Source organism: Polyodon spathula, chromosome 23, assembly GCF_017654505.1.
Source record: "Polyodon spathula isolate WHYD16114869_AA chromosome 23, ASM1765450v1, whole genome shotgun sequence".
NCBI lineage: Eukaryota > Metazoa > Chordata > Actinopteri > Acipenseriformes > Polyodontidae > Polyodon > Polyodon spathula.
In genome coordinates this window covers 12,786,575-12,801,422 of record NC_054556.1, presented here as the reverse complement: position 1 = coordinate 12,801,422, position 14,848 = coordinate 12,786,575, and the positions used below count along the sequence as shown (strand labels likewise).

The 14,848-nt window shown below is 36.5% G+C and overlaps 1 protein-coding gene across 1 annotated transcript in view; it reads left to right on the top strand.

The window, feature by feature from the left end:
• The window catches only part of LOC121298310 (NUAK family SNF1-like kinase 1), a 28,665-nt gene extending 24,546 nt beyond the window's left edge, over positions 1 to 4,119 (top strand). The window contains exon 7 of the mRNA XM_041225364.1: positions 326 to 4,119. Within this exon, the coding sequence (XP_041081298.1) occupies positions 326 to 1,362 (1,037 nt within the window). The 3' untranslated portion in view covers positions 1,363 to 4,119. The remainder of the gene's footprint in view (positions 1 to 325) is intronic.
• Positions 4,120 to 14,848: the final 10,729 nt, after the last annotated feature.

The following is a 14,848-nucleotide window of genomic DNA, read 5'->3' as shown; positions in this document are numbered from 1 at the left end:
ATCACGCTTTATAGAGTGGATTGAATGGACCCTCAAAGTCTTTGTTTTAGCAGAAGTTTAAAAAAAGTGTACTGATGTATACTGTGTTTAAAGCATAGCAAAGTATAGTAAAGCAGAGTAATAGCACAGTGAAATTATAATAAAGCACATGTAAGCATGGCAAACCACAGATATGCATTGTAAAGCATGGTGATTTTATAAAGTAGCTATTTGGATAGTGGTGCAAAAAAGGAACTTTAACCAAGGACAGAGGTACCTTACACCATACACAAATGGTGTTAATTCAGATTCACTGTAGATAAACTGTGTTTTCTGTGATTAACAGATGCTTGTGGGCTGATCGACTGGATGCTAACAGTTAGCACAGAGGATCGAGCGACTGTAGAAGATATCGCAAACCACTGGTGGGTAAACTGGGGCTACACTGAGTCAGTGTGTGACTGTGTCACTGGGGAGGACTGTCCCTCTCCATTACTGGCACGCTATATCGACTGGCAGAACCGACCCATTGCGCAAGAACCCAATAGCGCACCAGATCTTCAGCTTTATTTTAGCTTCCCTCTGCTTCACACGTCCAAGGGTGAGCAGGCAACTTGCTTGAAGAAGTCCAAAAAGGAGAATGACATAACTCAACCTCAACAAAGAACCTTCAGCAGAACATCGGACAAGAAGCCAAAAGGGATCCTGAAAACCAGGAGCAGTTTTGATTCTGCATGCCTTCCTTGCACAATCTCTCAGCTATGCACCCCAGAGAATCAGGACAAGCTCCTCCCAGCTGCAGGCTCCGGCAGCCCAAAGGCTCTCCCTAACCATGGTAAGACACCAGTGTCATCCAAAATGCCAAAGAAGGGGATCCTCAAGAAGCGCTACCAGAGGGAGTCAGGGTATTCTTCATCTCCAGAGAGGAGTGGTTCCCTGGACAGCTCAGGCAAGAGTGAAACGAAGCAGCCAGGGGAGGAATCCCAGCCAACAGGAGGCATAGTGCTGCGGAGAAAGGGGATCCTCAAACGCAATGGAAAGTTTTCTGCCAGTCTTGATCTGCCCGATGACATCTCAGTGCTCAAGCTCTCTGAATCCCTGAAACACTTGATCCTGTCCAGCGGGTGCAGCAGGCAGCAGCAGGAAGCTCAGGCTCACAGCCGGCCGCCCAGCGTCATCAGCGACGACAGCCTGCTCTCCAACGACTCCTTCGACCTCCTGGACTTGGCTGCGGCTGAAAACAAGAGATGCTTCTTCACCCAGAGCGGCCAGCACAGCCTTCACAGCTCTGAGGAGCAGGAGGATGCAGAGGCAGGAGGGAAGTTGAGGGAGGGGAGAGTCGAAGAAATGACACTGGAGGAGAGAAAGGAAGTGTACTGCTAAGCTCAGAAGATATGTGAACACTGATAGCACTGGATTCTAACCTGGCTCAGTTTATCTGATTGGAGGAAATGTTGTTCCCAGCATAACAGAATGGTACACTCTAGACCCTATTCTGAAGCGTTTTCCGAGAGGAACAAAACTATTTTATTACTATAGCAAGGAAGTTATAAGATGAAGAAGTACTTCCTTGCTAGTTTTATGTCATTTAAAATAATTTCATTCCTCTGAAAATTTGCACTGCCTTCAAAATAAGGTACTATGTTATGTACAATATTGTAAGCCACAGATCTGCAAGCTTTCAGTTTTAGTTCCCTTGTTATGCCAGGATAACACTGAAAACATCCATGCACCAGCTAAGGTGGTGAATTCAAAGTAACATCAATACACATTTTTTCTGTAATTGCTACTCTAAGGATCTGTCTGTCTGTCTGGGCTGGAATTGTTTCTCTCAAAAGTTCACTATCCGGAAGAGCCTATGTATTCTGGAGCTGTTTTCAGGTTACTGCTGATGGAAGGAAGCCTAGCCATATAGAAAGTAGGCATAGCACTTATTTATTTTTACTTGTACTCAGTCTTACAGCCGGAGTGGAACTGAGATGCAAGGAAGACAGCAGCCTCACACAGCATCCTCTTTGCTAAAGTTCATGACGTGCAGCTGCTACATAGAAAGCTGCGAAATTCATGCAACATTGTTTAGGAACACTACTTTGAACCCAGTTGCAAGGAATCCACATTCACACATGTACTGTATGCATCATTGTAAATAATATGGAAACACCATTAAAAGCATTTTTAGGGTAATTGGTCTGGTTGGGTGAACACCTGTCCAACTATTTATTACACTGCCACCTTACCTAACTTCTAGGTTTTCCTAACATTGAAGCATTTCTGAAGGTGCAACACTGTAGACTGGCCCCCTCCTCTGTGTTGTTCTGCAGGTATCGGAGTCCCTCAATTTGTTCCTTTACAATTAAAATGATAGTGGAGCTATTAAAGGGCAGAAAAAACCTTAGCCCCCTCTTCAAACACAAAGGATCTTAATAAGCACAGAAAAAAGGCTGAGATGTTTTAATTGTGAAATTGTGTTCTAAATATTTTGAATATGATCTTAAAACATAGCAATTGAAATAAATCTTCAAAATCTATGGATGTCTTAAAATGGTTTTGGTACATCTCAGTAATTCATTTTGTTGTGCATGCCTGTGTTCTAAGCCGTGCTTTATTATACATATCTCTGCACACGCAGAAGAAGGATGAAGATAAGTGACATGCCGGTTAGGGGATTGCAGAACTTGTAGCTTATAGTAGTTGACAGGAAAGATACAATGTCATATTAGCAGACACATGTCTTTTGAAAGCACTTTGTATTTTGTAACTTGTCAGTTACCAAACTGAGACATTGGAAGAGTTTACTAAGCAATTGCTGAAGTATAATGTTTGCACCATTTTTCTACTAAAAGAAAATTACAAAAGCTGTAAAAAGGAAGGAAGCCATGAACAATGCCTGAAGGCTACAGAGCCAGCAACGGCATCCAATCTCCTAAGTACAGGATAACATAGTCCAGCCAGTACCTGAGTTGTCCGATACCCCTACAGAACTGCAGAAATGTATTACAGGGGGGTGAATAACCAATTTTAGATTCCCACTAGGTGGTGCACATGAGTTTCATCAGTACAGAAATGCATATGGTAATGAACTCACTGACTGAGTTGATTTTTAAAGCAATATGGCACAGCAGTGTGTTATTGTGGGATATCTGTACGTCTCAGGTGCTTCAACCCCCCCTAGAAGTATCCCTCAATGCCAGATTGCGATTATACAATGGCTATGAGGTCATTTGTAACTACAAAAATAGGTTTAAAGAGAACCACGGTGATGCCTTAAGATCATCACAGCAATGACATCACACAGCCCATTGAAATAAATAGGACGACCCTTGCCATTGTATAATATAAAGTTGAGACTGTCCTCTTCATAGCAGGTAGCGGAGCAGGCAGGATGGACACCAAGGGGTGTCTCACCTTGCGTTTAACAAACTACATTTTATTTAGTTTAATTCAATTAACTACGTTCTGGTTGTTTCCATACTTCATTTTGCACTTTTTAAACTTTAGCTACCACAAAGGTTATAACAGTAGGAGTACAAAGAGGATAATGTTCCTCACATTTGACAGAACGTAATGGCGAGTACTGTATTTTGTAATTTAAATTTAGATGGTGCAAGACTGTGCATGTATGACTGTACTGCATATGAATGACTTCTACTATGAGATTAAACAGGTACACCCTCAGTGGTGGTGCAATAACAAGTCAATAGACAATTAAAGACAAAGAGGGTTATTCATGTATGTGATTAATGTGCTACTTTTTTTTAAACTTGCAACTGCAAAACCTTTTAAAGATAGATATATTACCAATTGCTAGTTTTGTTTTAGCCTGCCAAAGCCATTGTGAGCTTCTTCAAGCAAGTTGCTAAAATGTAACATATTGCAAAACATCTCCTTTTAGTCTTTTTGTGTATGTTTCATTTTTGTGCACATTTTTACAGTAAACGGCCAATTATTGTTTTCAATACATTGTGCAGAATGGACAGTTTTACAACTCAGAACAACTTGAGAGATTTTAACAACAAACCAAAAACCTTTAGACCAAGGTTCGAGTGGCATGCAAACAAATCTAATAATGGCAACATAATTATTGTAATTATGTATCTGTGTATTTTGTTTTATGGAAACCAAAATATTGTTTTTTGTATGTTCCAGGTATTTGTTGTTTTATAAATAATAATGTATTCAATAAAAATATATGACTGTATTGCCTGTATTTATGCGTTATTGCATGTTTTTAAGGAACAAACAAAATCAGAGTCCCTTATTCATGAAATTGGAAACAGTGTTTTGTACCATTCAGGAAGATTTAAAACCATGTGTATCAAAAGATCATGTGTATCAACAATGTGTATTTAAAGGCACAAGCCAAGGGTAGGAATTATTTTTTCAAATCTACATTTCATGCCCTAATGAACATGCAAACACTCAAATATTATATTAATGGTTTAGGGTTTTGTGTGTACACTAAAGCTTGTTAGTACTGCAATAACTAAATGTTTACAGACGTAGGTCTGCCCTATTAAGTATATTGAGCAATGTTTCCACAAGTTATTTCTCAGCATGGAAAATAGTGCTGTTTCCTAATTTATGACTTGGCTATAAGTGGAGCAATAAGTTTAAAAATAATTTAAACACTTTCATAAGTCATTTTATATGTTTATATAAACAGCAATCCCTTAAAATAGTTGTGCTGCTTAGGAATTTAAATAATATTTAAATGGCCATCATTATTTATAAAAACAGCGGATATATCTGTGTTATATTGTATTTTCAGAATAAAATGTATTATATGAAGGCTTTCTGCTGTTCGTTTTACGACCTTTTCCATTACTGGGACCTACTGTACCTATCCTTGTTGGGTTTTTGACACACTGGGTCAGGAAGCAATCATTTACTGTATCAATCAGTTCAGTGTATACTGTACCACATACAACAGGATGATTCAAACACATAATAATGCTGTTGCCTCACTAACTGAATACATTAATCATAAATCGTAAACATATTGTAAGTGTAGCTTTCTATTTATACCTTTAGATCTGGCATTGTATTCATAGCTGAACAAAAGAAAACAGTATCCAGTACCGTGGTATTATGGTAATTAGTTGTCCCTGAATACTGTTATATATATTATACTATATTTGAAGCCATCCGCAGAAGTACCTGTACATAACAGATCTGCGGTTTCATGTGCCAAAGTATCAAACGCCAGTGAACCCCGTCAGAAAGAACCTGTTATAACCATTGCAAAATGTATTTCAACTTGTTTATAAAAATTATGTGCACCAATTGCTTTGCTTAACTCTTTCAGCCCTAACTTCATGAAAAAACTCCCCTAGGTTACTAATTAAATAGTTTTAGTGTCTTATACTGAAAAATAAATTAAAGTGGACATTGGTATGTATATTAGATTAGATTACTGCTGTTATCTTTCCTGTATTATTATAGGATAGTCTGTGTTCTTTTCTTTTTTTGATCAAGTATGTAGTGTTTGAAGAGGGAAACTAGGTATATATGCAAAATATAATATTGAAATATAAAGCTACTGATATTTTTTTTATGCTGTGTCCGTTGGTGAAAACTAAACTGCTGTGGATGACATTAGAATCTGCTGTAAGTTTCCTTTGGTTGAAAAATGCATTCACTTGAATCATTTACTAAACATAACAACTGATAACTACACGTCAGCCAGAGTTCAGAATGTTTTTTTTTTTTTCAAAGCAGGTGGTGTGGTGTTATTTTTGGAACATACATACTTCTGATATTATCCAGGAACGTGTGGTAGGCGTGCTAAACTCTTAAAAATCGAGGCTCTATAAAAAATATTTTATATGTCACTGTTCAAAAAGTAATTTATTTAAGGTAATTTACTATTTTAATAGGATACAGCTGTCACTTCCCAGCCACTATAGGTAATTTGATACTTATATGCCAAAGCGAGCCACAATGTGTTTAAATTTTTCCAAAAAACACAAATTAATTCAAACATTCATGGTAGTCTACAATCTTCAACACTTGTTTTTTTTGTTTTTTTGGCTGCAAGACACAAGTGATTTGTTAATTAAAGGCAGGACAAGTATTTTATAAATTATACAGGGTGTCAGAAACCAAATGAAAGCAACAAACTATATTTTTAAAATCTTAAGACAAGGATATCAAAAGAAATGTTCACTGTATTTGTATGAAACATCATAAATGCAAATGCCTAATTTTTTAATGGATAAAAAAAAAATGTAATATTTAAAATAAAACAATGTCAACTGCAATAACAGATGTAGGACAGGAATGAAGCCCTGATCCAAGAGATGATTCAGGGCTCAGAGTTCCTGGCTGGTTGAAAGACAAAGTTAACCCTTGTGCACATATGCAGCGTGGGCTGTGAAGAAATAAATAAAGTTAATCCCTGTCACCACAAATGTTTCACCCTCAGCATTTGGTTAATGTTGAAGGTTTTTTGCACTCAAAGAAAGTATATTTGTTAAATTTCACTCAGATAAAGGAAATGATTCGCACTGAAATGGCCCAACAGAATGAAACACATTCCTTGGAATGAAACATTTCAATTGCTAAAAACAACTCCAGTTTGAGCTGCAAGATTATGCAACTCCAGTTACCAGGAATAACAATCCCAGTCCCTTGATTCAGAGATGACAGAAGAGGGATGGCATGTACTGTATGTACACTTTGAGAAACATGCTATAAAAGCTGTGAATGATGTGTCTATTATCTGAATCACAAATAAACATATTTTCCATAAAAAAGGTAATGATTTCAAGAATGTTTGTTGCCTAGTTTTTTTAATCACTTCCAGATGACTAAATAAAGCCAGTGTAAAATGAGACTGTTTTTAGGACCATAATATACTGAGCATCAAAAGCAACTTATCACTTATATTTTGAGCATCAAAAGAAACGTATTACTTCTATCAGAGCATCAAAAGAAACGTTTCACTTATATTTGGATAAAATTCACTAGATGTGATCGAAAAAATTATAAACTCTGAGCCGGTGCAGTCTTTTTGTGCTGATTAACAAATGACATCACGAAGATAATGCAAAATGACCTGTCGATCTTGGGCAGGTGTTGTGACTCTTAAGTCTCCCAGTTCATTGCCTGTCATTGACACAGTGTGTCTGGTTATACCGTCTCACCAGGTTTGAAATTGCTGGCTGTGCGCACCCAAGACGGCGAGCCATAGTATGCTGCCCTAGTCCAGCCTCCATCATGCCGATTGCACCAAGGCACTGACAGACGTGGCATATTGGGGTTTTTTTTGTGATTTTCTTTATTGCTTTTATTAAAGTTTGCAATTCAACAGCTGAAATCACTCCATATCCAGTGTCCAATAAACTGTCTTGCTAATTAAGTGATTAAGTGCATATGGTCAAGGATGAATAAACAAGTGATTAAAAAGAAACAAAAACATTTTGTCAATGTCCATCAGTTACATACCTTATTGTTTTTTTGTTTTTTTTCCGAAAATAAATGTGTTATAATAGTGATAAGTTTCTTTTGATGCTTGGTATATTATAGACTTATGTTTGATGTGTGGGTCAGGTTTCTCAGAATTTTCATACAATCACTTTGCTGAAAATAGATTCTTTATGTTGTGTCACAGGAAGTGAATCAATGTTATAATAAAAGAACAACACCAGAGTGGAAATATGCGCCTGAGAGGATGGAAAAAATACCACGTTCTATCTGGTACAGTATTTTCTTACTCATGTATTTCGTACATCCGCTAGGGACAAAGTGTTACAGGGGGACAGGCTAATGATTACACCCTGGTCTGGTGTACCAGCTGACCTTGGAAACTAGACATGTCTGAGAGCTTTATGACTGTGACAGCAGTGTTTTAAACTTCTGAGCTTTAAAAAGTCACCATAGGGAATCTAAACCTTTTTTTTTTTTTTTTTTTTTTTTAAAAAAAAACAAAAAAAAAAACATAATTTTAGAATTTTAATAGTGCTTATACAAATAGGAATAAAATGCTTTAAGAATGTTGTGTCTTTTTGTATGTTGAGGTTTCTTTCCATTTTAATTAAAATCAAGTTTGATGAAAACATGCTAAAGTCACAAATGCTAGTCAGACCTAACACCTCATTTATTGACCTGTAATTAAAATTATTCAATACTTTTGTATATTTCAGTCTTATGTTAATTCATGGCATTGAACTTGTGCATGTTGTTTGTAAATTGTAAATTAATAATTCTATTTCCCTGAAATCTTAAAACATAAAGATCAACAACTAATTTTTTAAATAATCAAGGTGTGAAGTACAGTATTACTCCACATCATTTTAGCACTATCCATAGAAGTTTGGATAAACAACTAAAAACGGAACACTGGAATGGGTACAGTCCCTCCCTCCACCATACAACTGAGATTAACTCTGCTCCAGCACAGAAATGATCAATGAGTTGCTTTTTTAACCTAAGCCATTTTTAAACAACAGAAAACAAAAAAGGAATATGTTTAAAGCACATACAGTATCATCTAGATTAAAATGTAATTATTCAATCAGAGTCATCGCTGGTGTCAAACATACAGATCCGAGAGCGCACTTTGCTATTCTGCATGTCCTGTGTTTTAGTGGAGTTCACAGCAGGGAAGCGAGGCCTGTGCATGACAGGAGTAATCCAGGAAAGAGCTTGCTTTTCAAATCCGGCTATACCCTGTGTGTGTCCACTTTCCTGGGAGGAAGAGTCCCACAGATTATTCATTACTTTAGAAGCATTAGTGGACGCTAGTATACAGCCCCCTGCATCTTCTGTGGATTTAACCACATTCTTATGGGTATAACACATCGGTATTAATTTCTCATTCAGTTTGGAATTTTGATATCTTTGGTTTTTAGCAGCAATACTTACACCCCCGATCTTATTTTCAAAGATACCCCTGCTCTTTTGGGTATCTGCTCCACAGTATTCACGTTCCTCTAGAGGTTGTATTTGTTTCTTGGACTGACTTTGTGAAAACTTCAAAATGTTTCTCTTTTTCTTGGATGTGTATGCATTGTGTTTATTTTGAAAAGCTGGCTGTCTTTTGCGTGCTTTTTTAGGCCCTATGGCTTTCTTATTAATCCTCTCAAATCCTGGGCTGTTGTCTATGGCAGCTTGTTTACCTTTACTTTTGAAACCCTGGTTAATGTTTGTTTGTGTTTCAAAGTCATACAGATCTTTTTTCTGTTCCAGTGTATTCATTGCTGTCTGTGCCCTGAACGCATTCATTCCATTAGAAGTTGCCTGTTGGTCTGACTGCTGTTCCTTTGAAGCCGGCTGAACATTTTGGTTGCTGCTGACTGAAACAGGGATCCTAGGAAATGTAGCAGCGGTAGATGCCGAACGTGTTTGGTATGGTACTCTGTACAACAAAGAACTCTCCAATGAATTGTCTTTACAGTTTTCTCTACATATTTGAGGTTTAGGCGGTTCAGCGTACTTAACAGGGCTCTGCTTCGTCTTTGCCATTGGGATCAGACTGCCCCTGCCATAGCATTGCTGGCTAATATTATCAACAGTCCTGTTTTCAATTGATGATTCCCCATCACCTCCCTGCCCTGCTGCCAAAGCATCATGCGTCTGAATCGAGCTGGTTCTACATACCCTGGTGCTTTCAAAGTAAGTCTTTTTCTGTCTGACAAGACACAGTTTTTCATATAGACCAGGGGAAGTCTGAACAGTGTTGTCTTTTAACTTAGATACAGGTTTACATGCAGAAGACGGCTTATTAAGCAAAGACAATATTTCATTAAATTGTAAGTTATCTGATAGCCAGCTAAGCTTTTCACAGATTTTCTCATACCCTTCACTTTGTTGAGATTTCATGCTTTCTAAGCTCTCTTGCAGGGCCAGCACAAAAGACCTTAGTGCAGCGGTTTCTGAGTTGATCTGCAAATATTTAAAAAAAAAAAAAAAACAGATTACTATCCACAAGACACAGAATACAACAAAAAATAACTCGAATAAGGTATTAGCTTTTACTGGGCAATCTGCATATTTGAAAATTGAAACTAATGCCTTTGTGTTAGAGTATGTATACCTATAGTATGTACAGCGCCTGTTACTACTGTATACATCTGTGTGCAAAACACATGCAAGTGTGAACTGTTTCTGTACATGCTTTTAAGATGCAATTTAGTGTAACTGTACAGGCTAAGGAAGGCTTGGTGTCATTTGTATTACATGCACGTTCCAGGCAATACAGTTATTTGCCTACAATATGTTCTCAGATCACAAAACGTGACATTGAACCTCACAGCAACCATTCAAAAAAAAAATGAAATGACCAACTTTATTAAAGCAACTGTCCAAGAGGAATTCTAACTTCTAATAATTTCCAGTTAAGTGTAAGTTCTCCTTTACTTCTACTATTCTGACAGACAGGGATACAATTAAGTTAACAGAAAGTGAAAGTGAATATAAACCCATTAAACATTAGGGGGAAAAAACAATATTACTGAATAACAATACAAAAGATGAACAATAATACATGTTTCTAATTTGTACTCACAATTGTCTCTCTTTTCTCAATCTCTTGCAGTGCTTGGCTTTGTGATGATAGTGCACTCAGTATCGACTCATAATGTGAACCCATGTTCTCCTGTACTAAAACACCACACAGATTATTACTCTGTTTTGTACTGTACTAACATTCCACTCCAGGTTTAACAGGTAAAACTAAATAATTAACTACAGTACTTCAGGGTCTGGATGGAGGTTTAATTGATTCACTTAAACAATTTAGAACAGGGTTTTAACAAAGGAGTGGAAGGGGCAACTTTGGCCACCCAATACAATGTATTTCTATTAAAATTTATAAAGCACAAAAAGATATGGAAAATCTACTTAACAGGATTACATTTAAGTTCAAAACTGAATGACCATTATATGTTCATGGTCTGTAAACCAAATATTCTCACAGAATAGAATATTGCATATATTATTTTACAAATTACACCACACATATGTAAACTCTGTTGTTTGTGTAAGGGTGCCCTCTGCAGTTCATGCACCATTGCAATCCGGATTCTGCAGCTAGCAAGCAGTGAAGATGAAGTGGTTTTCACATTACATTGTAAAAAATATATAGAGTTATATAAACTGACTGGACAAAAAACTGGAGAATGCAAATACAATCAGAAATGTATGCAAATTCAAATGAGTTTGAGTGATGTGCAACTATTCAGCAACAACCATGGGAAGTTCAAAGTACAGTATGTCAGTGACTTTACATAGAGCTTGATAGAGGGTGTACATGCGAATGGCTCATCTGTCAATTAAAGTTACTGAATTGACCAAGGTGTCCATCAAATTAGTATCCAGGTGTTCTTGAATTGGCAAAGTTTGCATAAAATCACCACCGGAAAGTACAGCTAGTCACAAGTGGGTCACAACGGATCAAGTCTGCAAACGCGTGCAATGTATTGTAACAAAGAGCAACTGACATGTTACAGTGGCTAAAATCACAGAAACTGTCTCAGCGGAAAAGACACACCAATTTCTAGTTGAACAGTGTGCCTTGTCTGTAGTTTTGTAAGGCCAGATTCTATTTTTTGTCCCGTTAGTGTACAGTGTAATAAAACTCTTCATGGAAAATATTACACTTTTTTATTAGTGTTTTCTAGTTTTTTATGAAGAACAGTCTTCAACCTCATCTGAAAGGAATTTATGTTGATATAATAAGGCTGTGTTTATCAAATGAAACATTTATGGAAAAATGTGTGTATGGAAAAATATTTATTTGGATACTTATGGTTGATGAGTATAACGTAATATGAAAACTGCTCTGCATTTGTTATGAGCCGATCATCTGAATTGCCTTGCAGCTTTGTTGTTAGGATGACATACTTAGCACTTACATGTTTTCATAAACAAATCCAGACCTTCCATAATACATCTCTTTAAAGAATCTGTGTTATTCTCAATGCTGTTTATAGATAATTTGATCTGCAAAAAAAAAACAACATTCATTTAGATTTGGCTAGATTTTTGCATTGCTTCCATTTATGTGTTGATCACTCCAAATTTACATACAGGTACTTAGAAAACAAAATAATCATTAACTTACTTACCCCTTCCATACACTCCCGAAGTTGAGAAAATCCACTATATAAAAACTCGCTAAAAGTAAAAATAGAGTGAAGATCAAATATAAACATCCAATTTAGAAAAATGTGCTAAACTAGTATTTTAAAAATTGTGAAAGAGGCCATGTTCCTTTTCTCAAGCCATTGTTTTATGGTGTGATGTTTCTATAACTCAAGAAATGTTTAAAAGTGAATTAGTTATGAGCATGTACTTAAGGTGCACGCATTTGTTTTCTAATCCAAAATGGGTTTTTAAAATTAACAGTTGTTTTCTCAATAAAATCTGTTTGAGCTTTTCTTTGGATGTATATTTGGTAATTGTTCTGGTACACCAACAACAGAGAATGACCCATTTGGCATTACACAGTACACCTAATAACAATTAAAAATACATGCTAGAATATTGTGAACTAGCAAGAAAAAAAACAAAACAAAAACACTTCTATTTCCCCCAATCACAGAAACTGGGGCAATGTAATGAAGTCACAAGTTTTCCTCAACCTGTTACCTTTCTTCCTTTTCTTTGGCCTTTTTCTTGTTGACCTCAAACTGTTCCAATATCCCTTTGGTACTTCCACATCCAAAATAAGGCCCTTTGCTTTTCTCCCTATTGTCTCCACCAAACAGATATGGCTTGGTCTGATATTTTGTTGAAAATCTGGGTTCACTCAGCTATAACAATGACATAAAAACAAGAACCCTGTCAATATTTATCTTATTTAATTTTCATCACTGTACTATTATTCTTGTTTGTGCATTTTTTAAAATAAGTCCCATAATGCTGTTATATATACAGTAGCTACAGGCACACAGTCTTCTTTGCTCCTTTTAGCTTTCTGGCCACTATGTCTGTGAACTAGCCTGCCATCCGCCTGCAACTACAGCAAAATCAGGGGTTACGAATGCCATGTGATACATAAAGCACAGTGAAAGCAAGGTAAAGCATATGTAAGCACTGTGAAGCTCAGAGGTATGGTAGAACATAGTAAAAAAAACAACAACAAAGAAACATGGCAAACCATGGTAATATGGTAAATGTATAGTACAGTAATGTATAGGAAAACTGCAACACTGCATGCAAAATGTACTTTTATAAGGGAAATGTACCTTTAATATTGTATATAGTTATGTTTATCCATAGAATATTAATACAACATCCTATCAATTCTACCAAGGTTCATCCACATATCATAAGCATATAATTAATTAGAATGTACTGTGTATCATGCAATATAACACATTTTATAATCACTTACTTCCTGAGAATTTTGCTGTGAAGATTGGGGTACTCTGGATGGGAAGTTCACTTCTTGGGATGCAGACTGTGAATATTCAGGGCAAAACTGAGATCCAAACAGGAACTGTGAATCAGTCAGACTGGAGTAGTCACTGGGAGCACTGCTTCGACTGGAGGTTTTGTTTGCTCTGTGCTCAGTAAATAAATGCATTTTTAAAAACAGGTTTGTGTGCCTACTGTAGTTTACCTATTACCATGCCATTCACTCTTAGCCTTTGCGTTTTCATTTATATGCTAAGCATCAAAAGAAACTTATCACTATTATAACATTTATTTTTGAAAAAAAATAAGGTATAAATGATGACAAAATGTTTTTGGTTTCTTTTTAATCACTCGGTCATTCATCCTTGACCATGACACGCTTGAGTGAAACATATGCACTTAATCACTTAATTAGTGAAACAGTTGATTGGACACTGGATATCGAGTGATTTCAGCTGTTGAATTGAAAGCTTGAATAAAAGCAATAAAGAAAATCACAGGAAAAAAAAACAAAATGCCACAATATGTCAAGAGAGCAGAGCCTTCGTGCAATCGGCATGTTGGAGGCTGGACTAGGGCAGCGTACTGTGGCTCGCCGTCTTAGGTGCTCACGCCAGTAATTTCAAACCTGGAGAGACGGTATAATCAAACACACTCTGTCAATCATAGGCCACGAACTGGGAAACCAAGAGTCACAACACCTGCCCAAGATTGACAAATCATTTTGCAGCATCTTCGTGATGTCAACTGTTAATCAGCACAATAAAAAGTCACTGCACCAACTCTAAAACAGAGTTGTTTCAAAACATATGTTTCTTTTGATGCTCAAATATAAGTGATAAGTTTGTTTTGATGCTCTGTATAGGTATAAAAAAAGCTTTAACGTGCAGGAGAGATGTAAAATAGTGATACAAATTAATGTTTAACAGGTAACATTTTAAAAATTCTGAAATTGTTAAAGTTATGGAAAAGAAGAAGAAGAAGAAGAAGAAGAAGAAGAAGAAGAAGAAGAAGAAGAAGAAGAAGAGTAAACCTACCCTGTTCCTGTAGGGATGCTGAACATCTCTTTAATATTCCACACATTGGAATTCATGCTTTAGATTATTTGTTTCTCTAGAAAATAATGTTAGCGTGGTTATTCGTACTGTCATCCATGTTTTACACACTGTGTATCATTAGATTGAAGTCAATCAACAACGGGTTTTGCATTACCAGCAACCTTGATTCATGGTATTTTAGTTTTTGTTTTGGTTTTTTTTTTATGATCCCCTGCTGTAAATGACATCCCCAGTGACAGGAACATAAAGTGGGAGATGCCTGTACATGCAGATCGTCATACTTTGAACAGAATCCAGTTGCCATGAAACTTAACCTAGCTGGAACTGTGGAACTGACACCTGAGACTACATCTTGAAAACCATGACTAATTTTGATGAAGAGGGTATTTGTTATCAATCACAGGCTCTGTATGAAAGCCACAGTTCTTGTTATTTCTTGTTTTTTTCAT